Source organism: Plecotus auritus (genome assembly GCF_963455305.1).
Source record: "Plecotus auritus genome assembly, chromosome: 9".
NCBI classification, from domain to species: domain Eukaryota; kingdom Metazoa; phylum Chordata; class Mammalia; order Chiroptera; family Vespertilionidae; genus Plecotus; species Plecotus auritus.
In genome coordinates, this window is record NC_137783.1 from 17360488 (window position 1) to 17385956 (window position 25469).

The window sequence follows — 25469 nt, forward strand, 5'->3', positions numbered from 1 at the left end:
ACCAGGAGAATGGGAGTTCGATCGCTATGACATGCGGTGACCACGAGGGGGCGGCGCAGCACATGGCGAGTGACCAGTGGGGCGCTGAGGGAGCGAGGGAAGGAGGAGGTGGCGAGGTGGGGCGGGGGGGAACCTCGTGGTGGAAGCACGCAGGTGGCGAGGGAAGGAGAATGCAGGGAGGTGGAGAGGCGGGGAACCTGATTGGCCCTGATCACCGGCCAGGCCTAGGAAACCTACCTGTGCACAAATTTCATGCACCGGGCCTCTAGTTTTACAATATAACTAGAGGCCCGATGCATGAAATTCATGGAAGAGTAGGCCTTCCTTCCCCCAGCTGCCAGCACCGGCTTCCCTCTGGCACCCAGGACCCAGGCTTATCTCCGGCCGCAGCTTCCCTCTGGCCACCGGCAGGCACCCTGGACCCAGGCTTCCCTCACAGCCCCACCTTCATCTGGAAGGTCATCTGGTCTAATTAGCATATTATGCTTTTATTATTATAGATGCTGCTGTGAACATTTGCATCCAAGTTTTTTGTGTGGATATGAGTGTTCATTTCTCTTGGGTAGAGACCCTGGAATAGAATTGCTGGGTTATATGGTCACTCTATGTTTAACCATCCGAGGACCTGCCAGACTGTTTTCCATAGCAGCTGCACTATTTTACATTCCCACCTGCAATGTATGGAGGTTCCAGTTTCTCTACATCCTTGCCAACACTTACTATCTGTCTGATTGTATTCATCTTACTGCATGTGAAATGGTACTTCTTTGTGGTTTTTTATTTGCATTTCCCTGATGGCTAATCATGTTGAGCATCTCTTCTTGTGCTTATTGGCCATTCATATATCTTCTATTCAGACTCTTTGCCCATTTAAAAATTGGGTTATTTATCTTTTATTATTGACTTGTAAGCATCCCATATATATTCTAGATTCAAGTTCCTGATCAGATATTTGATTTGCATATATTTTCTCCCATTCTATAGGTTGTCACTTTCTTCCCAGTGTCCTTTGAAGCACACAAGTTTTTAATCTTGATGAACTCTAACTTATCTGTTTCTTTTTTTGATTGCTGTTTTTGGTGTCATATCTTAGAAACCATTGACTACTAGCCCAAGGTCATGAAGATTTGTACCTATGTTTTCTTCTTAGACTTTTATGGGTTTATTGCTCACACTGAGGTACTTGATCCATTTCAAGTTGATTTCTGTATATGATGTGAGATGGGGTTCCTGTCTGATTGAGTCAAATGGAGGCCCCACCCACCACTCACCCAGTTGGCAAGTGGCACTTTGCTCCTTGAATTTAGGACTCAGCTCAGACATGCTCTTCTAAGAGAGGCCTCTCCTGACATCTAAGTAGCCAACTTCATTGCAGTCTGCTTCTGTCACTACACTCCATTGCTGGGACCATCAGAAATGATCGTGTGTGTGTGTGTGTGTGTGTGTGTGTGTGTGTGTGTGTGTGTGTGTGTCTGACACTCCTCATGCAAGCTTCGTGAAGACAGGCTGTCTGGCTCCCCGCAGCGATGTCCAGCACCTAGTACAGGGCCTGGCACTCAGCTGCTGCTTGGTCTACCAGTATATCTGTTGAGGCGAAAACTTTTGTTAAAGGATCTGCCTTTCCAGTGGATTTTGCTAAAACTTTCTAAATGTTTCTGGGCTGAGTTGGAAGGGATTTTGCAGCAACATCACAGAAAGGGGGTCACTCATCTCTTGCCCTGATAATCCCATTACTTCACAAGACAGCCCCTTCCATCCTCGGGCAGCTCTGGTTGGAACGTTCTTTCTGACATTGTGCGAAGACCCGCTTTCCTGTAATTTTCACTTATTATCCACTGCCTTCCTTTGGGTACAACTGGAGTTGAACCTCCCATATCAATGGTCCTTTAAATATTTGAAACCAGCTGTCCTGTGTCTTCTGAATGTTCCTCGGGACTCAGCACCTCTAATTCTTTCAGCTGTTCCTCTTGGAGCCAAGAAGGGCTGGACTCTGACCTCCCAGTCACTGATATAGGCCCCACGGAGCTGGGGACGGTCACAGGCTGCCAAAGAAAGCAGAGGCACAGCTACAGCTCAGAGCTAATGAACCCCAGTCTCATTGTTTTCTTTTCCCCATTTGAGCTGGTGAGTTCCAAAACTGGAGTCAGAGCTTTGAGCAATAGCACTGACTATAAACTCCCTAACTTGAAGGCAGAGCTGATTTATTAAAAAAAAAAAAAAGTAAATATATATATATATATGTATATGTATATGTATATGTATATGTATATGTATATGTATATGTATATGTATTTCTATTGATTTCAGAGAGGAAGGGAGAGGGAGAGAGAGATAGAAACAACAATGATGAGAGAGAATCATTGATCAGCTGCCTTCTGCACGCCCCCTACTGGGGATGGAGCCTGCAACTCAGGCATGTGCCCTGACAGGGAATCAAACTGTGACCTCCTGGTTCATAGGTGGACACTCAGCCACTGAGCCATACTGGCCAGGCCAGAGCTAACTCTTAATAATACACATTGCACTAGAATATTGCTTTATATTTAGAGTAATTTTTTCTCAGCTCGTCCAGTGATCTTTTTTAAAAAAATATATTTTTATTGACTTCAGAGAGGAAGAAAGAGATAGAAACATCAATGATGAGAATCATTGATCGGCCGCCTCCTGGACGCCCCCTACTGGGGATCGAGCCTGCAACCCGGGCATGTGCCCTTGACCAGAATTGAACCTGGGACCTTTCATTCCGCAGGCCGACTCTCCCAAACCAGCTAGGGCACATCCAGTGATCTTTCTGGTATTGGTCCACCTTTGTGGTTTTCAAACTGTAGCAACCAGTACACTCACCTGGGCAACTCTGAAAACCACTAGTGCCCCCCCACCGCCACCTGATTTAAATGGTGTGGGGTGGGCCCTGGGCAGTAGTGTTTTAAAGCATTCCAGGTAATTGTGTGTGGAGACAGGGTTTCAGACCCTGGCTTCAAGAGCTCCCCCAGAATGTTGGATGTTACCAGAATATCTAAGAGCTGGCATTAGCCAGAGGACAAGCCAAGAGGACACAGTTGTTTTATAAGATGGAATCTTGTTTTCAATTGCGAAAGCCATACATGTTCAAAAGAAATAAAATAATGTAGAAATGTATGAAGTATAAAGTGAAACTATTGCATTTTTCCTTATCTTAACCCAAATAACCACTATTATCAGTTTGTTGTGTTTTTTCCCCCAGATTTTTATAATGTAAACATATGTGGGCATACACAAACCCCCATACACATACCTCACCCCAAATAAACCTAAAGTCATGTTATATACATGCTGTTTTGTAATCTTTTTTTTTTTTTCCTTTCTATCCTGTGGACATTTTCCCATCATGACAAGAAAGATCCATCTTATCTTCAACAGATGTGTGAATCATGATTTGACCATTTTAAAAATCAATAGACATTCAGTATTCCCTTTTTTTTGCAGTTACGAATAGTGCAGCAATGAACATCTTCACATATATACACACAACCCACACATAGGCGCGCACACACGTTGTGTGGATAAATTCTTAGAGATGAAATTGCCGAGATAAAGGGAATGCAAATTTGGGATCGAGATAACCAAAATGCCCCCCAAAAGGACTGTTTCGGTCTACCCTGTGCAACGAAATGCCTACTGACAGCTCTTTGCCTTGTGTCAGAGTTGAGCTTTGCTGAGCACAGCACAAAGGAAGGTGTGAGTGTGGCCGCTGGTGGGGAGGAAACGGTGGGGTCATTTCCCCCGCAGGCTGTGAGTGGAGGAGGCGCTGGCCTCTGGCCCTGCCTGGCTGATGTGTTTCCCAGGAAGAGGAAACCAGGCTGTGTGTGTTAACCTTTGCCTTGCTCTCCAGGGTGTGACGATGGAGCGAGGCACGTTCACAGGATGTGTACGTCCAGGTCAGCGGACTTGGGTCAGTCGTTGATTTGGGAGTGTGTGGGCTGGCAGTCCTCCTTTCCAACCCTTTCCTAGATCCACTGGGTTGTATCCACGCCCGTGGAAGCCCAGGCACGTGATCCTTTTTATGGTTCAGGAGAGGATACATCTAAGGTTTCCAGGACTCTAGGTCCTGAATGTCAATGCCCATTGAGAGGTGAGCCTCCTTCCCCTAGCCTGGGCACACTGCCACCCTCTCTGGGCTCCTAGGCATTCCCCATGATGTCCACTGCCCATTGCTTGGATTTCCATTGGAGCAACTGCTGGTTCAAGGTAGTCAGACCCGTTTTCTCTGATAAATTGGCTTGTGGCCGGCCAAAGGGTGGAGGCAGGGTTGGAGGGAGAAAGGTTCAAAAGTTCAGCTGTGTGCCCTCAGGTACCATGCCCAGAGCTCTGGAATCTACAAAGTGGGTTTCTCTCTAGAGTCAGGGCTACTTGGTGACTCCAGAAACTTCTGGGGGAGAGGCTAAAGTTCTAAGAGTGCAAAAGACCACGCCAGGCCCTTGAAGGGGAAGATGGAAGGTCAAGATGGAAGGTCACCTGTATTGAGCAACTAGTGTCTTATATTCTCATTGACCTTCACAGTGGGGCAGGCATTACTACCCCCGTTTTATGGATGGGGGATGAAGGCTCAGAGAGACTCACAACTTTTCATGTAGCTGATCTGATTGATTTTAAACCATGCAAATGAGAGTCCTGGTGGTTCCTTACCCGCCTGCCGTATGGGCGGCCTCAGTCCTGACTAGACATCCACAGATGAAGCAACAGTTGTCAGAGCAGCGGAGTGAACCACGAGGGCAAACCTTTGTGGCAGGGACTCTGCCTTGCTCCGAAATGGTCAGGCTATGGAGCCAACGCCACCTTTGAACCTGAGCTCCAGCACATGCCACCGATCAGTTACCTCTCTAGGTCTCTTTATTTATTAACTGGAGATGATAACAGGACTTTCGTCATAGAATCATGGTAAGGGTTAAATGAGATAATCTGAATAGAGTGCCTAGCAATACCTGGAACACTGTAAGTGCTCAATCGACGGGCGTGGCTATTATTGTTATTCCTAACGAAACCAATAGTTTGTGCATATTAGAAAGAAGTTTGGAAAAACTGACTCTGCCTGCTGTTCCTCTCTTGGTTCTGGTGACTGGAAGGACAGAGCTTTGGCAGCTGAACCTTTTCTGAAGATCCATGTAGGGTTTGGAAATCCTGGGAGCTCTGACTTCATACACTCATTTCCCCTCCAGGAAACATGAAAAAAAAAAAAAAAAGAAGAAGAAGAAATAAACACCTCTGACTCCGAGGGGCCTGCCACAGGTCACCAGTCCTTTCGTAGTGGTGCTCCTGAGGGGGCCATTGTTTTCCCTGCCCGACAACAGAGTTATTTTTGCTCTTCTACTTTCCCAGGCCAGCTTGTTATTAGTTGTAGGTCCACCGCCTCCATGTATGTCTGTTTCCCATTTCCTGCTCTTTTTCTACTCCTATTCCTGTCCCATGGCCAATGGAAAGAAGCCGGCTCACCGTCTCCCTCTTCCTGGGTGTCTAAATAGCTAATGTGCATTGGGTACTGACTGTTGTGCCAGGCACTGACCATGACCCAGGCCCTGTGCTGAGCATCCATGGGCATCATCACATTTAAAGGGAAGCTCCCATTGTGAGCTACACTTTACAGCTAAGGAAACCCTGACTCAGAGAGCCTACGACACTTGCCCAAGCTCACACAGCTAGGAAGTGTTGGACTGAAATTTCAACCCATTAGATGCTTTTATTTTTATTTATTATTTTTAAAAATTTATTTTTAAAATACATTTTTATTGATTTCAGACGGGAAGGGAGAGGGAGAGATAGAAACATCGATGAGAGAGAATCATTGATCGGCTGCATCTTGCATGCCCCCTACTGGGGATCAAGCCCGCAACCCAGGCATGTGCCCTTGACCAGAATTGAACTCAGGACCCTTGAGTCCACAGGCCGAATCTCTATCCACTGAGCCAAGCCGGCTAGGGCCTATTAGATGCTTCTTCCTCCTCTGTGATGCCAGCAATACCTTTGGTCCTTTCTGAGCTTCACCTTTTGGTATCCCATGGCTCCATCTTGTACCATGCCCTACTTGATTTGTCAGTGTGAATCTGGCTGCCCCAGTTGAGCTGTAAGGGCCTGGAGACTGAGGACATTGCCTCAGTCTTTAGCTTGGCACCAGATAAGCACTCACTCGGCATTTGCTGGTTGCTTTGTTCCTTCATTTATTATTATTATTATTACTAGAGGCCCAGTGTACGAAATTTATTATTATTATTATTACTAGAGGCCCAGTCCCTCAGCCCAGCCTGCACCCTCTCCAATCTGGGACCCCTCGAGGGATGTCCGACTGCCCGTTTAGGCCCAATCCAGGTAGGATCATGCCTAAACGGGCAGTCGGACATCCCTCTCACAATCCAGGACTGCTGGCTCTCAACTGCTCGCCTGATTGCCCCTCTGCCTGCCAGCCTGATCACCCCCTAACCACTCCCCTGCCAGCCTGATTGATGCCTAATTGCTCCCCTGCCAGCCTGTTTGCCCCTAACTGCCCTCCCCTACAGGCCTGGTCACCCCTAACTGCCCTCCCCTGCAGGCCTGGTCACCCCTAACTGCCCTCCCCTGCAGGCCTGGTCGCCCCCAACTTCCCTCCTCTGTTGGCCTGGTCACCCCTAACTGCCCTCCCCTGCAGGCTTGATCGCCCCCAACTGCCCTCCCTTGCAGGCCTGGTCCCTCCCAACTGCCCTCCCCTGCTGGCCATCTTGTGGTGGCCATCTTTTTTTTTTTTTTTTAATATATTTTATTGATATTTCACAGAGAGGAAGGGAGAGGGATAGAGAGCTAGAAACATCGATGAGAGAGAAACATCGATCAGCTGTCTCCTGCACACCTCCCACTGGGGATGTGCCCGCAACCAAGGTACATGCCCTTGACCGGAATCGAACCCGGGACCCTTTGGTCCGCAGGCCGATGCTCTATCCACTGAGCCAAACCGGTTTTGGCTTGTGGTGGCCATCTTGTGTCCACATGGGGGCAAGTCATCTTTGACCACATGGGGGTAGCCATCTTGTGTGTTGGAGTGATGGTCAATTTACATATTATTCTTTTATTAGATAGGATAGAGGCCTGGTGCAAGGGTGGGGGCCAGCTGGTTTGCCCTGAAGGGTGTCCCAGATCAGGGTGGGGGTTCCCTTGGGGTGTGGGGTGGCCTAGCGAGGGGCCTGTGGTGGTTTGCAGGCTGGCCACGCCCCCTGGCGACCCAAGCGGAGGCCCTGGTATCTGGGATTTATTTACCTTCTATAATTGAAAGTTTGTAGCCTTGAGTGGAGGCCTGGGCTGGCCAGGGCTGTGGAAGTTTGGCTTCCTCCATCGCCGGGGGCAACTCAAGCCTCCTGCTCTCTCCAGCTCCATGGCTGCCGCCATTTTTGTTGGGATTTACTTATCTTCTATAATTGAAACTTTGTAGCCTTAAGTGGAGGCCAAGGCAGGCCAGGGCAGGCAGAAAGCTTGGCTTCCTCCATTGCCAGGGAAACCCAAGCCTCCTGCTCTCTCTGTGGCCGCAGCCATCTTGGTTGGGTTAATTTGCATACTTGCTCCTGATTGGCTGGTGGGCATGGCATGTGGGTGTAGCGGAGCTATGGTCAATTTGCATACTACTCTTTTATTAGATAGGATTTTTTTATGTCTTTATTGATTTCAAGCGAAAGGAAGGTAGAGGGAGAGAGAGAGAAACATCAATGATGAGAGAGACTTATGGATTGCTGCCTCCTGCATGCCCCCTATTGGGAATTGAACCTGCAACTTGGGCATGTGCCCTGACAGGGAATTGAACAGTAACCTCCAGGTTCATGGGTTGACATTCAACCACTGAGCCACACCAGCCGGGCTTTTCCTTCACTTATTTAGCAGACATGAAGTGAGCAACTCTTAGGTGGAAAGTGTGATTTGCCATGATCATGCCATGATCTGCCTTCAGGGAGCTTCCATTCTAGTGGGGAGACATACAGGGTTGGCTCACTCAATCCTCACCAGAGCCCAAAGTGAGGTAACCACTGTTATCACCATACTAAGCAGGGGTCCTCAAACTTTTTAAACAGGGGGCCAGTTCACTGTCCCTCAGACTGTTGGAGGGCCGGACTATAGTTTTAAAAAAAAAAACTATGAACAAATTCCTATGCACACTGTGGGCCCGGGACCAGTCGGCTGCTAAGCAGGACAGGCAGCGGCACCCGGCGGGCCGGATAAATGTCCTCGGTGGGCTACATGTGGCCCGCGGGCCGTAGTTTGAGGACCCCTGCTGTAGAGTAATAAATGGAGGCACCAGTGATATGGAGCTTTCTTCTTCAACCCTCTTGCCTACCCGCTGCACTCCAAATTAAATAAACAATCGAGGACAGTGATTCATGCCAACAGAGGCAGGCACTGAGTGTGATGAGTAGCCATGACACTCTTGAAGGTGTACGATGTTGCATAGGAGCCTGATGTCTATCCTCTCCTCCGTGTACCTATAAAAAGCCTCTTTTCCCAGAGGAGGGCCAAATGGTCTGCAGCTGCAGCGCCTGTTTGAGAGGTAACTGCTGGACTCGTGGTTCTGGGAGGAGCATTCTGCGGCACACACCCACCCCTCCCACAGCTCATCTCGGGTTCTCTTACACTGTGGCTGTTCCATAAACACGAAGTCCAGAGGGAGCGTGGTGAGGGTGATCTGAGGACTGAAAGGGTCTGCCACCTGGTCATTAACCCTTAGCCAACCTGTGCAGGTGCATGCTGGTGTGGAGCTTGCCCTCCACGTCCAGGCTTCGAAGTGGGGACTGTTCCCCCAATCAACAGCCCTACTCCTAGCCAGCTGATCCCACCCGGAGGTGGTGTGAGCAGGTGAAGCAAGATTATCTCTAAGCTAACATTTGGCTCGGGGCCAGGGCCAGCCAGCTGGGATCCAGGGAAAAGAAGGCCTTCCTTAATGAACTGAGCACAGCGCCACAAAAATACACGATCTTCTCCACAGTTCCTACCTCCTGTCCCTAACTGCACTTTCCTTCAGCGAAGTTGAACATCAGGACTTGCTGGCACTTGCTAATTAAGCACAGGCTGGTCCTAGGCCTTCTAGGACTGGTTGGGCCATAACTCTGTGCTGTTAATTGGTTGCAGCCCAGGTCCGATGGTGGACATCCCTCCGCAGGGACTGGGCCGGGCTTCATTCTCTGTGCGCTGGAGTTGAGCTGCGGGTCTGATTTGCATCAAGGCTGCTCTCTCGTTGCAAGGAGCAAGACTTGGAAGCCGGGGAAGTCTCGGAAGCCTCAGACATTTCTGGGCTTAATGAGCTGAGCAGATGGAAGGCGGCCCACACTGGCCTCGGAGTGGGTGGGCTGGTGGGAGCGCGCCTTCGTGCGGGTGTCTGGTGGGAGTTTTCATCGCAGTGTCTGCGGTGGAGATCCGAGGCTGAGCATGGCAGGAGGACACGAGACTCTGGGGCTTCCTCTCCAGGGAAGTGGGATGCAGTTGCTGGTCTTACAGCGAGGCTTCCTAGACGCCTGCCATCTGCCTAGATGGCCAGAGACGGGGGAAATAGAATCCATGGGTTTTTTAAAATCCAGAAGGAAGGGAAACTCCATCCGGGAAACATAACCCCAAAGTGTGTGGAAGCAGGATGTTTAATTGCAAACCTTTCTGGAGACACAGCTGCTGGGTAATGTTATCTCGGTCGTTCCTGTGACCAGAGAAGTTTATCTGGGGCCCAGTAAACAGAGCTGGCTTTCTCAGATGACCTCTGCCCTGTCCCCCTTCCCCTGCACCTGCTCTTTCTCTACTTATCCCTAAAGTTTCCCATCCGGCAGCACCAGTTCAGGGAGACTTGAGAAACTCTGGTGAGGGGTGACGGGTGGGGAGAGTGTGGGTTAAGCTGAAATTTTGTGTATCCACGGTTCATCTGGAGAGATAATCTATGTTCAAGGTTTGGAAGAAAGCAGAGGTGCCTCGTGCTCACACTAGAGAAAGGGACTTGGAGACTGGCCTCAGGATTTAGATTGTCCAGGAGGGTGGGCTCCGGGGCCTTTGGCAAATCCCAGAGGTTTGGGAGAACCTGGGAGTATGGGTTCATTTCCCATCACCACACGGGAGTTACCCTCATGCCCTGAGGAAGTACAAGATGTTAGCAGGAGCAATTCTAGTTTTTATTTAATTATTGAAATTTTTGGGGTGACATTGGTTAATAAAATTTCATGGGTTTCAAGTGTACAATTCTATAACACATCGTCTGTGTACTGTATTGTGTGTTCACCATCCAAAGTCAAGTCTCCTACCATCACCATTTATCCCCCCTTTACCCTCTTCCACCCCTCATCTCACTTCCCTTTAGCAGAGGCAAGTCTTTGCTCAACAAGCAAAGAAATGGGCTTGAGGAGAAGCATGGGCTTGTCCTGTCCTGGTGGCTGTGGAGAACAAGGGTCTCATGGACAGCTCTCCCCTCACCCCTGCCCTCTGGCTGTTTCTTACAGGGCTTGTCTTTTGTGTGGGTTGAAGTCAAGGGTTAGACCTAGATGACACCCTGTGACTTTTCAACTATTTTGAAGAGTTAAAAGGGAAGGATTTTTCCAAGGGAGGCATGCTCTGGTTCTGCCCTGTGAGTTGTACCACCCCTTCCTCTGGGCCCTGCTTGGTTGACCAGGGAGATAGGCTGCTGTCTAATGGCCTGCAGGCAAGTGCAGTCTCTCTCCTGGGAGGGCACGGCCACGTGGGACCTCCTAAAGCTGCATCCACCTGGGCAGAGGTCAGGAAGGCAGCACCTGGTTGTGCACAGCATCTACTCCCTGCCCAGGATCTCCAGGAAGGGCAGATGCAGGTGGGAGGGCAGATGCAGCTGGCAGGATTTGAGCGTCAAGGAGCTGAGAGTCAGTGCGGGGTGGGAGGGTGGGTTATAACCCCTGTGAAAATTCCAGAGCATCCTGCCATAGTTAGTTAGCTGGTTGTATATGAGGGTTTCCTTTGTGTTGGTCTGGTTTTGTAGCATTCCTAACCGTTGACTTCTGTCTGGTCTCAGGCTCTCAGAATTAACATGACTCCACCATGGTCCTTTAGGCTCACCCCCTAAGCAAGGGGTGGATCAGACTTTTCAGGCCATCTAGAACTTTATTTAAAAAGATGTCATTCAGCTGGGCTGCATGGCTCAGTGTTTGAGCATTGACCTATGAACCAGGAGGTCACAGTTGCAGGCTCGATTCCTAGAGGCAGCCGATGATTCTCTCTCATCATTGATGTTTCTATCTCTCTCTCCCTCTCCTTTCCACTCTGAAATTAATAAAAGTATTTTTCAAAAAAGATGTCATTCAGTTCTGATTAGAGTAGTTTGATTTAAATATCCACATTCCTAAATCTACACATAGATAGTCCATTGTGGTTAAAAGCAGGGGGATTGGACTCAGCTACACCTGGGTTCAAATCCTTTGCTCTGTATTTTGCAGCCTGTGTGACTTTGGGCAAGTTGCTTAGCTTCTCTGAACCATGGCTTCCTCCTGTACAAAATGGGGATAACAATGGTAGTTACCTCACTGAGCTGCAGATCAAATGAGCTAATGCATATGAATGTTTTTCACTGTGCTGGCATGTGGTAACCAGTACCTAAATGGTTTCTACAATTTATTGTATGAGCTATATGTTTACAGGATATAAAACACAGCATACCCTTATCTATTTATTATAATAATGGGCTTGTGAGGATAGGGATGGCCTTTTATTATAGGTTCTTTCTTATCAGGATCACACAAAACATGCCATAAATGCCCTTTCTCGGGCTGGTATCATTTGGCTCTATTTGCTTTGCTTTGTGGCCCTCTCCTTGGGTGCATTTCAGAACAAACACGCCACCCTGCGCAAGGCTAACTCTGACTTAGGGGTTAGAGGGAAGAAGGGACTGTTTTCTGAGCTCACTTCCTTGGCTGTTAATGGAGAAGCCAGACAGAAAGCCTCACACCCCTGTGTACAAAACCCTGGCTGTGTTCTGGATGTTTGTATCCCTCCTCCAATTCATACGTTGAAACCCTAGTCCCCAGTGTGATGGTATTGAGCTGGGGTGATTAGGTTTCGATGAGATCATGAGGTGGAGCCTCAGTGCTGGGATTAGTGCATTTATAAGAAGAGGAAGAGACCCGAGCCCCCTCCCTCCACCATATGCGGGCACAGCAAGAAGGCAGCCATCTGCAAGCCAGAAAGTGGGTCCTCACCAGGGACCTTGATTCTGGACTTCCAGCCTCCATAACTGTGAGAATAAGTGTTTGTAGTTTAGGCGGCCTTGTAGATGGTATTTTGTTATAGCAACCCAAGCAGACTAAGACAGCCCTTCTTCATGGTGATGTCAGCTAACCTGATGCCGAAGTGTCTAAATGCTGTTCCTCTTTGCTAACATTCCTTCCTTCTCACAGGGGCCAAGACCCCCAGCTTCTCTGCCCACTTTGTTCTCGTTCCTAGAGTCCCCCCCAGACCACCGATTCAGAATTGCTAGACAGAGGCCTGGGAATATGAGTTTGTATTAAGCTCCCAGGTGATTTTCGTTCAGCAGAACAGCCTTGAGGTTGTGTGAGAGGATCTCCTCGCTCTGACGCCTCTCCCAGGAGGGTATGCGTTTGGTGTGGGTTCTGGTGAAAGGGATAAAAAATGGTGAGAGCAGAGGCCAGATTGTGTAGGGAGGGGACTTTCTTTCCTCTAGCCACCACCTAAGCAAGGGAGCCTTCCAGAGCTGCCTGAAGCAGCGGCCTTGGAGAGCCTGACTGAGCTTGGGAACTGAGGGGACATTGGAAATGGAGTCCTGAAATACCTTCATCTCTGAAAAGTTTACCCATCTTCCATGCACCAACATCTCTCCTGCAAATCCACTTGTCATCCAGAGGGTCAGCTTGGTTGTTCAACAGAGCAGAATGTTTTCTGAGCGCCCGCTCTGTGCCCGCTCTGTGCCAGGCTGAAACGCACTGAGCTAAGACTTAAGGATAGAGAGGGGTCGCAGGTCTGAAATGCTGCGGTCTCCTGAGTGATTTTCCGAGCGAGTTCTGAGAATCAGCTGTGGCAGAATACCCCGGAGCAGTTTGTTAAAACGATTGATGTCCGATTGCAACAAACGTACCACTATGGTGGGTTGTTCATAATGGGAGAGACTGTGCCTGGGGGGTGGAATATGGGAACGCAGTACTTTCTACTCAATTTTGCTGTGAACCTAAAACTACTGTTTAAAAATAAAGTTTTAAAAAATAAAATGTAGATGCCCGAGCCCCCCAAAACCCAAGTTTACTTATACAGAATTTCAGAGGGTGGGGCCCTGGCACCTGCAACTGTGAAAGGCCCCTTACAGACTCTCATTCACCCCAAAGTTTGAGAACCAGTGGAAATTAGCTACTTAAATTTTTTTAACAACCCCAATTTTATGTTCATTGTATAAAATACATATAAATGAAAAGAAGGAAATGAAAACCACCTGTAAAATTCTATTCTCCTAAGATAATTATCCTTAGCATTTTATTGATTACCCTTCTAGTTGTGTGTGTGTCTGTGTGTATATTTACACATATGTGTGTAGCATTTACATGTACCTGACACCGCACTGGGTCCTGGGGACAGAGATGAGAAAAAGAATGGTCCTGACCACGGAGCACCCACAGTCATGTTAAATGGTGCCTGGTACCACTTGAAGCCCAGCCTTAGTCACCCACTCACCTGCTCGCTCTTTTACCCCACAGGTATACATCATCAACGTGACCTGGTCTGACTCCACGTCCCAGACCATCTACCGGAGGTACAGCAAGTTCTTTGACCTGCAGGTGAGTTGGTCTGAGCTCAAATTGTGCCCAGTTCTCTCTGTGGCCCTAGTGTCTGGTGGGCTGGCCTCTCCCATGTTCTCACTCATCTGGAGAACCCCCACAGAGCTCAGGTCAGAGCAGAGGGACAGAAGGGGGAACCTGGATGGTCAAGCTGGACTTGGCTCAGTTTAGGACACTGCAGGCAAACACTTGGGGCTTTGTTGACTTCATCAGATGGTCTTAACAGTCATGCTTTGTCACTCTTCTTTGCCTGGCTGGTAGGAATGAGGGTGGAAGGGCAGGAAGATGGCTGTGAGTGCTGTGTACATGAGCAGACAAGTCTATAAACATCCAGAGTGAGACACAAGCCATCATATCATTGAAGGCAAAGAAAAGCAAACATACAGAAAAGACCGAAACCAAAAACAAGTCATTTCTTGAACTACAGACACAAACTGAGCATACCACTGTGTCTGTCTAACCGAATAAGGCTCTGCTGTCCTATTTGTACATGTGGACAGTATGTGTGTCTCTCTAATATACACAGGTGTGTTCACACGAGGATACTGCAATGGATCCCACAAATCCATTGCAAACACCTCCCTTGATACCAACTAATCTGGTTAGGCCTCTTTGGGTTACAAGTGATAGTTTTATACTCATATTTGCTTAGACAAAGAGGAGACTTGGTTGGAAGGACATATCAGAGAAATTTATTCAGTCAACCAGATGGTAAAGAGGCGATTTGCGGCAGTGGCTCTAAGGAACACCTGAAACCAGGGTTACTCTCCCTCTGTCTTATCTCTGCTTCTCTCTGAGCACTGTCTTTAGCTTCTGTTACCTCATATCCTGTCAACAGCTCCTAAATTTCATATCTTGTGGTTCCCAACAGCAGAGGCTGTCTCCCACATCTAAATTGGAAAATTCCAGGGAAGAAGCTGATTGGCCCAACTTGGTCAGGTGCCCTATCTGGACCAATTAGTATGGCTGAGGAGGTAGAGGGTCATGTAGCACAGATGTGGCCACTAGGGCATAGGTACCAGACAAGGCAGAATCATTGTGAGCTGAGCAGCCAACCTTCCCATATAAGGAAGGGAAAGCTGAGAGATTTCTAGATTCTTCCTCAGGGCTCTGACCCTAGTTTAGGCCAATAAAAACACAACGAAGAGACACCCATCCCTGGCCCTCACAACCAAGGTCTATTCCTTCCTTTGTAGGCTTTTGGTGATGAGTCATCTTGGAAAGGCCAGGCTTGCATATTTGCCCCCAAGTACCTGATTTTATCCCATTGTCCTTATTATATAACCTATGAGGAGAGCCAGCTTCCTGTATTACAAATCTTCTCTTAATCCACCAATATGGGATTGAATATCCCATTGAATGTGGATTGAAAGCCACTCCTTACCCTCCTGCCTTCTTCCTCTTCCCTCCTCAGTTCCTGTCCAATCTCCTTGGATCCTTCCGGCATAAACTGGTGGGATTTGCTGATACCCCATCAATGGGTGTAGTGTGCTGGACAGGAAATGATAACTTAGTTGGGGGAGAGGGAACCCTGAAAGGACTCATTGATGAGCCAGAGGGGTCTGAGAGTCAGCAGAAACTCTCAAACAGAACTTTTCTTCCCCTCTCTCTGTTCTGTTCCCCTACCCCCTTCCTAGTTACAGAATCTAACAAGAAAGGAATGCTGCTGCCCCAACTTCTCCCTGGCCTGGAGGCTCATTTCCTGTGTCGGGAGAGGACACATGGCATGGAGTGGCTTGTGTGATGTGCTGGCCCTAGCCATGAGCATGGCCAGGCCTGCACGCTTGTGTCATCGTCACCGTGTAGTTGCATTTGGGGGAGGGTTTGGGATGGTTCTTCGGAATTTAACCTTTGAGCCCAACATAGCATCTTCGTGAACCCATTTTACAAAACTCGTGGCATGATGACTTAGTGACGTGCATTTGGGAAAACCTTTCTTATTTATCAGGGCCACTGATTTTAATATGGTAGCTCCTATAGAGAAAGGACACATGACATTGCTAACTCTGTCTCTGGTCACTCATGGCCCTTGGAATTCAGTTTTCTGAGAAGCTGTATGAGAGAATGACTTAAAGCTTAGTTCCTAGGGACACATTGCCTGGGACTGGTTTCTGGTTCTGTCACCGTGTAATTCCAGACAGGTTCCATAACTTCTCTGGGCCCTGTTTTCTCATCTGTAGAATGAAGATTCCAATAGTACCCACCCATTAGGGTTATTGGAAGGATTAAATGAGCGAGTCCATATTTTTCCTGACACGTGGTTGTCTAAAGTGAGTTACCCACTAGGTTGGCTAGTGGTATTAGCAGGAGCCAAGGATGCTGGGCTGCAGGTGAATGGACTGTTGCTTTCTTGTTTCCCCTCCTTGGCTCCACTTTGTGCTGAAGAGTTGCTTTGTGCCCTGGCCTGTGCCGGTGTTCAGAGTCCTGTGAGCCACAGGCTCTCTCTGGAGCTTGCCACAGGGGCAGAACAGGAGTGTGTTGGGAGTCGGGATGTGGCTCCCAGGTGGCTATCCTCAGAATGGCTTTGCTTCTTCCATTTTTGGTGGAACCTCACCTTGGAACTCTGCAAATCCTGGACTGATTAAGCCAGCTTGGGGGAAGCTGCTAAGCTGGCTTACCAACTCATGGTTCTGGGCCTTCTGGGGACCACAGATCCCTTTGTGAATCTGGTGGATCTCCCCAGAAAAAGAGTGTGTATGTACATCTTTACTTACAGTGTCAGTCCACCCGGCTTGTACTCCCAGTGAAGAACCGCTGAGCTGAACACACTCACATCTTGTACTACTTGGGCACCTTTTGGGGGTTTATACACAGTATTCAAGTAGTAGCAGTGGAACTGAATACCCCTTTGAGGGATGCCTAGGTCACCTCCCTCCCACAACTTGATTTCACTGTCCCCAGTGTGGGTCTTCCCACACCTGCCTCTCTTATTTATCCCTCTTTAAACATTATCTTTTGCTCCTGGTGGCCTTGGGCCCCCAGCTTTCTTTCTTTCTTTTTTAAAAAATATTTTTATTGATTTCAGAGAGGAAGGGAGAGGGAGAGAGATAGAAACATGAATGATGAGAGAGAATCATTGATTGGTTGCCTCCTGCACGACCCCTACTGGGGACTGAGCCCGCAACCCCACCATGTGCCCTTGGCCAGAATCAAACCTGGGACCCTATTTATTGAGCCAAAGCTTGACTACGGCCCAGCTTTCTAATATAACCCGAGAGTCATGTGCAAAGTGATACCAAGTGGCCCTGACCTCTTCTGGCACTGGATCAAAGGCTGTGGGGTGTGTGCAGATCCAGTTCCACTTGGAATAGCACAGGTACCTCCAGTGTCCTTTTCCCTCTGTGGGGCAAACCTGGAGATGGACTGCCATGCCCTGCCCTTCACACTCCACAACCAGGTAGCATTTGAAGGATGCTATTTCTCCATCTCTCTCCACTGCAGCATCCACATCTACACAGCCCCCATGTCTCCACCCTACATATTCCCCTTCTAGCCCCACCACTCACACTTTTTTTTAAATCCTCAACTGAGGCTATTTTTCCATTGATTTTTATTTTTTATTTATTTTTAAATCTTTATTGTTGAAAGTATTCATATGTCCCTCTTTCCCCCTTCTCCCATTAACCCCCTCCATCCATTGATTTTTAGAGAGTGGAAGAGAGGGGACAGAGAGAAATATCTATGTGAAAGAAACACATTGATTGGTTGCCTCCTGCATGCACCCCAACCAGGGCCTGGGCCAGGGAGGAGCCTGCATCCTAGGTACCTGCCCTTGACCGGAATTGAACCCGGGACCTTCGGTTCGCAGACCGACGCTCTGTCCACTGAGCCAAACCGGCTAGGGCACACTCTTTTTTATTTGGTGATTAGGGTTACCAGATAACACAAGAGGTTCAATTAATTTTGAATTTTAGATAAACAATGAATACTTTTTTTTTTTTTTTTTAGTACAAGTTTATCCCAAATATTGCATGGGACATACTTACGCTAAAAAAATTGTTCATTGTTTATCTGAAATTCAAATTTCATTGCGTATCCTTTGTTTTCACTTGCTAAATCTGGCAGTATTGCTGTGACTGTGAGTGGTGTGTGTGTGGGCGGGGGGGGGGCGGGGGAGGATGCAAAGAGTTTGGCTCGGGGTAAGAGTGAACTGGCCTATGCCAAGGCCTCCAACATAGGCTGAGGAACGCTCAGACTCAGAAGGACAAAGTCCCTTCCTTTAGGAGTCCATATCTTGTGGGGAAAGTAGGCTTTGCGCAATTGAGTCCACTGTAGATGAAATAAATAATGGATTGAGATTTAAGCCACATGCTATGGAATGAATAGGAGGGAAAGAGCCTTCTTCTTGGGCAGGGGAAACAAAGATGTCCATATGTTTTTAAAAAACATATATTTTTATTGATTTCAGAGAGGAAGGGAGAGGGAAAGAGAGATAGAAACTATCAGTGAGAGAGAATCATCCATTGGCTGCCTCTTGCACACCCCCTACTGGGAATTGAGCCCGAAACCTGGGCATGTGCCCTGACAGGGAACTGAACTATGACCTCCTGGTTCATAGGTCAACACTCAACCGCTGAACCACACTGGCCGGGCTCCATATGGTTTTGATTGGTGACAGCAGCCTGGAGTTATACAGCCCGACACCTCCATCCAGTATGGGGAAATTTGGTTGTTTTTTGGGAATTATAGTTATCAGGATAAAGTGTGTTCCTAATTTCTTTGTTTATTCACTTATGCCTGCTTCCTTCTGTCTGTCCATTCATTCATCTGTCCTCAATCTGTCTAATCTTAAGAGCCTTACTTCTATGTCCCAGGCAGTATGCCAGGATTTGGAGATTTATTGATGAACCAGAGCAGATCTGGTTACTGCCTTTATGGGACTTATAGCTTAGTGAGGGAAGACAGATTTTAGTGAAAATACATATATTCTTTTATACTATTCCAAACTCTACAAATAAAAGTACCAGAGACATATTATAGGGAAACCTTATCCTGTGGGATCAGAGCAGGCTTCCCTGAAGAAGTAAGTTTTATCTGACAGATCAGTAAGTTATTTTATCTTATTTTATTTTGGGGATCAAGGAAGCTTTTACGCTTCTAATGAAAGCAAGACTTTCTCCCCAGACCAGTGGTCGGCAAACTCATTAGTCAACAGAGCCAAATATCAACAGTACAATGATTGAAATTTCTTTTGAGAGCCAAATTTTTTAAACTTAAACTTCTTCTAACACCACTTCTTCAAAATAGACTCACCCAGGCCGTGGTATTTTGTGGAAGAGCCACACGCAAGGGGCCAAAGAGCCGCATGTGGCTCGCGAGCTGCAGTTTGCCGACCACTGCCCCAAATGCATGAATATACGTACACAATTCTAATAGTCTTTTTGGTCATTCACACACCCCTGAAATCCTTCCATGGGCACCAGGATAAGACTTTCTAATCGGATAAGGCCCTCTGCTTGGTCCCAACCCTTCTCTCCCCATATCTTCTGCCTCGAGCCTTCAGACCCAGTGATTCTGTCTCCTCCACACTCAGGGGCTGCTCACCGAACCCAGCTCCTCTTCCCGCCCACTGGGAGGTGCTGGCGATGGAGTCTTAGACCTTTGTCTCCGATGCAGTAGCCACCAGCCACATGCAGTTATTTGAGTTTAAATTTAAATTAAAAATATTAAAAATTAAAATTTAAATATTAAGTTTAATTCATTTAAATAAGATTAAATTTAGTTTCTTGTAGCAAGTGCTCAGTAGCTACAGTGACTAGTGGCTAGGTATTGAGCAAACACAGGACATTTCTGTCATCCCAGAAAGTTGTATAGGACTTTGCTGCTTTAGACCACGTGGGACACACGCAGGCTTGATCTGGCCTTATGTTCTTTTGGAAACCAGCTCAGTCACTAGAAAGGGCTTCTAAGGGCATTTTAGGTGTCAAGTTGAGGACAGGGAGAGGAGAGGTTCTTGGTCTTCAAGTGGAAATTGGTCTTCAAGCTGGCCAGGACAAGGCCTGATGTTGAAGCCTGTTTGGCTATAAAGAGCTTAGATTACTTGGAGGAGCAGTTAAGGAGAGAAGGAGGAGGGCGAAGGGCCACGGATGCTCTTCAATTGCCTTCTCACTGGCAGCTGGACCACATTTCCAGCCTCTCTAAATTTCCTTGCACAGCTCCCTCGCTGTTAAGTATCTCCCCCAAGGCCTGGCCCCACCAGGAAGGACCGGAAGGCTCCATTGAAGGTTGTTTCACAATCTGACCTACAAGGCAATTACTGCAGCAGTAATTACTCTGCAAACATTGGCTCTGTGGTGCTGCTGGCCCTTTAGTCTGAACTCCGGCCAGTGAGTGCACAGGGTCAATATTTGATCAGAGACAGGAGAGGCCCTTGAGCAACCCCCACACAACTTGGAAGATGGAGTCAAGAAGGTTGTTTAGGTTTGCTTATTGGCTCTAAAGAACTTAACCTTTCCTGAAGAGTTTTCCTCTCTCTTCCTTATTCATCTCTCCGGACTCTGCACCCATTACCCCACCCAGGGTCACACTCACTTTCCAGCTCTCAAATAGCTAGGCTAACGATGGGCGAACAAATTATAATCCCAAATCACTAATAACTGGCCTTGAAATGGATGTGTGGGCATGGTATGATGTCACTTGTGGAGAGTTATAGGATCACTGCATTTTTAAAATTAGAAGAGTTCTATCCCAAGCCCCTCACTTTGTATGTAAACATCTATGTTGATTTTTCTATGTATCAAATTTATGTGGGCTTTAATTTGGTTTGATGACCAGAGTAGATTTCAGCTGAGGTCAAAGTGGGGTGATCCTGGTGTGTGCCAGGGATCAACCTGAGAGTAGAAAATAGGTTGGGGGGAGTGTCTCTGCTGCAGGCTCTGTCCTTTAAACATCGAGGCAAACTCTGTGTTGTTTGAGATCATTGACCTAGACCAGTGGTCGGCAAACTCATTAGTCAACAGAGCCAAATATCAACAGTACAACGATTGAAATTTCTTTTGAGAGCCAAATTTTTTAAACTTAAACTTCTTCTAACGCCACTTCTTCAAAATAGACTCGCCCAGGCCGTGCTATTTTGTGGAAGAGCCACACTCAAGGCGCCAAAGAGACGCATGTGGCTCGCCAGCCGCGGTTTGCCAACCACTGACCTAGACTAATGGCAAGGGGACCAAAGCCTGGGGCGGTAACTTGCCAAGTTCTAGAACAGTTTTGGACCAAGCATTCTAGAGAGTTCTGGTGCTTGGTGTGGTAGTTCTAGCTCCAGCACTGCCGTGTCTGTGGGTCATTGTGATTGCTCACCCTGGACAGAGGAGAATTTTGTCCTTGACTGAGGTCAGTCACCAGTCCCTGGAAGGCACAGAAAGCCATGTTGTTTGCTTGGTGAAAATGGGGGACAACTTCAGTGACCAGCTATAGAAACTGGGGTATTCTCATGCTGCCTTGTGCAATCTTCAAAACAAATGAGGTTGATCTCAATTTTGTGGCTGGATCGCCAAGAAATGTTAATGAATGTCTAATGTAAGCTTCAAAACAATATTTATAATTATGGAAAAACAAGATTTCTTTTGCAAGTACATACACAGCGTAAATATATGAATATTTTTATTTATTTTTAAATATATTTTTATTGATTTCAGAGAGGAAGGGAGAGGGAGAGAGATAGAAATATCAGTGATGAGAGAGAATCATTGATTGGCTGCCTCCTGCATGCCCTGTACTAGGGATCAAGCGCGCAACCCAGGCACGTGCCTTGTCAGGGAATTGAACCCAGGACCCTTCAGTCCACAGGCCAACACTCTGTCCACTGAGCCAAACCGGCTAGGGCAGTATATGAATATTTTTAAAAGATCTGAAAGGATGCCCTCCAAATTGGTAATAGAGTTTTCTCTGGAAGTGGTTTGGGGACATCAGTGGGAGAAAGGCCTCAGTCAGAGAGGAACCTTAGCCTTATGTGTAATGTGTTTTTTTAAAAAAAGCAGAAACTCATATATAATTTGCAACATTAATATCTAATAATAAAAAGATACCTATAAGGCGGTAGAGAAAATGAGAGGTCTCAAATAAAGACCCACCTCAGAACAAAGGACTCACACAGACTGAAAGTGAAGGGATGGACAAAAATAGATCTAGAGACATAGAAGCACTGGACAGGCTGTCAAACCAGGGAAGGCAGGGGAGGGTGGGTGGGTGGGAAGAGATCAACCAATGAACTTGTATGCATATATGCATAGCCCATAGACACAGACAGTAGGGTGGTGAGGGCCTGGTGGTGGGGGGCAGGGCAGGCTGGGAGAGGTCAATGGGGGAGAAAGGGGACATATGTAATACTCTCAACAATAAAGATTTTTTAAAAAGAACATATCTAACAAGAGAAACAAAATGAAAATTATTATTAAAATCATATTGCCTCATATTTCCTGAACTGTCATTCTAGATCATTCCTATGGAATGTAACTGGTGAGAACCCATTACAGCAAACCCCAGGGGCCTGTCCATATTATCTTGTCAAACAAATCTCGTATTTAAATGTTGCTCAAAACTCATGAACTGTGTATTGGGCAAGAAGCAGCTGGGCAGTGGTTCTTGCATCATGCCAAAACACTCTGAGTTGCGTGGCCATAGAATGCAGTGCTTAAGGGCAGGTACTCCAGGGATAGGGTGATTGGGTTCCAAGACCAGCCCCAGCTCGGACTAACTGTATCTAACCTGGGGTGAGTTCTTTTTTTAAAATATATATATTTTTATTGATTTCAGAGAGGAAGGGAGAAGGAGAAAGAGATAGAAACATCAATGATGAGAGAGAATCATTGATCGGCTGCCTCCTGCACGCACCCCACTGGGGATCGAGCCCACAACCCAGGCATGTGCCCTGACCCAGAATTGAACCGTGACCTCCTGTTTCATAGGTCAATGCTCAACCACTAAGCCATGCTGGCCGGGCTGTGGTGAGTTCTTTTTTTTTTTTTTTTTTAAATATATTTTATTGATCCTTTACAGAGAGGAAGGGAGAGGGATAGAGAGCCAGAAACATCGATCAGCTGCCTCCTGCACACCCCCTACTGGGGATGTGCCCGCAACCAAGGTACATGCCCTTGACCAGAATCGAACCCGGGGCCCTTCCATCCGCAGGCCGACGCTCTATCCACTGAACCAAACCGGTCAGGGCAGTGTGGCGAGTTCTTTAATCTCTCTGTGTCAGGGTTTTCTCATCTGTATTATGAGGATAGTAAAAGAAAAACCTGCCTCATGGTAAGTTTTACAACTAGAAAAGCTCTTCAAAGTAGGTTAAGAATAAAAGGAGACAACCCATATAAAGAAAGCCCTTAGGGCCCAGCCGCGGTGGCTCAGTGGTTGAGCGTCGACCTATGGACCAGGAGGTCACGGTTCGATTCCAGGTCAGGGCACATGCCCGGGTTGTGGGCTCGATCCCCAGTGGGGAGCGTGCAGGAGGCAGCCGATCAATGATTCTCTCTCATCATTGATGTTTCTATCTCTCTCTTCCTCTCCCTTGCTCTCTGAAATCAATAAAAATATATTTTCAAAAAAAAAGCCCTTAGAAGCTGACTGTCATGGAGACTTCAGATGGGAAAGCTGAAACCTCACCAGTTAGTCCTTTAGAAAGTTAACGCCAAGAGAAAATAGCTGGACATCCCCCCACCATCTGTGCCCCATTTATACAGACTTCACTTTCACCACAGAGCTCAGTCTGCCTCCAGGTCAGGGAAGCAAGTGGTGGTGTTTAGGGTTTTCCAGGTAAACACTTTCACCTCCAAAGGGTAATTATCAACCCACCTTTCTCCCAGCAACACTGTTAGGAAAACACCGCTTTTTAAAAAGAAATTATTGGTCGACAGTGTTTCTTTGCTCTTGTAAAGGAGCCACCTTTCAGATTCCTGATGCAACAAGGGGACCCCAGGGGAGCCCTGTGGGCATTCCAGGAGCTCCTGGAAATTCTGTGGCAGGTTTCCCCTCCCCTGGGGAGCTGGCTCCTGCCTCAGGCACTCCCTTTCCTCTGGTCCCTGTGGTATGAGGGTGACCTCCAGCTTCGTCTTGTCTCTCCTCATTTCCTCTCCTCTAGGTTCTGGGCTGAGATGGACTGGGGCAGAGGAGGGCTGTGTCTGCTCTCCAAGGAGCGTCTGGAGGGGAGGGCTTGGTACAATGGTACTTCCAGGCAGCTCAGGATGGAAAGCAGTTTACCACTAAGTTGGAATCCTGGAGTACCTCGGTGTGCGGCTAGAATGCATTAAAAGTTGTGTGTGTGGGCGTGTGTGTGTGTGTGTGTGTGTGTGTGTGTGTGTGTTTACTCCTCCCCGCATCCAAACAGATGGAGTTTGCACAGAGTTTGTATAGTGACCCCCTTTTGTGCATTTTCCCCAACCCCGAAGGTGTAGGAGCAACTTTGTGCATGAGGGGCCTGGCAGGTCCAGAACAGATGGAGAGAGGCACAGGAAGAGGGGTGATGGCTGGGGGCAGAGTACATTGGGGAGGCCCTCCACTCCTCTGTGCATAAAGGGAAATGAGCCCCAGAGAGGGGGCAGGGCCCCTGAGAACCACCTTCGGTGGGGCCTGCCATCAGGAGAACTTTGCACTGGACAGAGCCCAAGGTTTCAGAGACAGGAGAGAAAGACATCTGATACTCAGCCCAGAAATTAATCTTTTCCTGTTCAGATGAATTCTTGGTCTGTGAGTACCTTTTTAGGTACCTGTGTGCTTTTGACCAATGGTGTTTAGGTGGTCCAGGCACATGCCTCGAGGGAGTTCCTAAGAAACATAAGTCCCAGTCAGATGAGACAGACCCCTCTTGTGCACCAGCAAGTCAGGAGCCATCTTTGCCCTTTGCTGGTCACTCAGCCTCTCCCTGGGGCGAGGGCAGGATTTTCTCACAGTGGAGAAGCCCCTTTGTGGACACTGGGGAAAGTTGTAAGAGAAGCCAGAATGTCCTCTGGGTATTAAACCCTGGCACTGCTCATTGGCTCTGACCTCTGGGTAAAGTCTTGTGAGTGTGGGTATGGGGGCTGAGGAGACTGCCTGCTCCCAGTGACTGTCCTGCGGGGCTGACAAAAACATCACTTCAGGGAGAGATTAGCTGTGTGCAAACGTCACAACATGGGAGGTACATGCTTGCCAACCCGCATTAACCATGTCTGCTGGGGAATCGGTGGAATTGTAAGTTTTATAGCCAGAAGACTCTTAGAGATTATCAAGCAGGAGGATAAGTCTCTGGCATTCATCCTGCCAATCTTCTCTCCTGCCCACAAAAGACATCATTGATTGACCATGGCACATTCCCATGCCGTGCCCATGCAGACATTGTTCATCGGTCATGAGCCCAATCGTCGTCTCAGAATCTTTCTAAAAAAACAAAACGAATTATCTTCAGGAAGACACTACCCATCAGTTGGCAATGGCACCTTGAGGTGATACTTCTTGGCCACCCTCTGATGTAGTGCATTTCCTTTATCTGACAGATGAGGAAATGAGGCCCTAAGAGGAGAAGTGACTTGTCCAAATTCAAGGACCAGCAAGTGACAGCAGGACTGGAACTCAGGCAGTCTAGCTTCTGGTCCATTCCAGTCTGGAGTGCTAGCCTCCCATGCTGAAGTCCTCTTTCTCTTTGTCCCTGTTGCATCATCGAGGGAGTTCCTGTCTCGGGGAGGGATCATCCACCCTCGGTGGAGAGGAGATACCTGTGCAGAGAGCACATTTCTC

General features: G+C 47.7%; 1 protein-coding gene across 5 annotated transcripts in view; it reads left to right on the forward strand.

Moving 5' to 3' along the window:
• The window catches only part of SH3PXD2A (SH3 and PX domains 2A), a gene marked incomplete at its 5' end in the record, with an annotated part of 261903 nt that overhangs the window by 71377 nt on the left and 165057 nt on the right, over nucleotides 1–25469 (forward strand). For all 5 annotated transcript variants that reach the window (XM_080687644.1, XM_080687640.1, XM_080687643.1 and 2 more), the window contains one exon: nucleotides 13683–13763. Coding sequence is in view for 4 of the 5 variants with exons in the window: in XM_080687640.1 (XP_080543766.1) it covers nucleotides 13683–13763 (81 nt within the window). The remainder of the gene's footprint in view (nucleotides 1–13682; nucleotides 13764–25469) is intronic.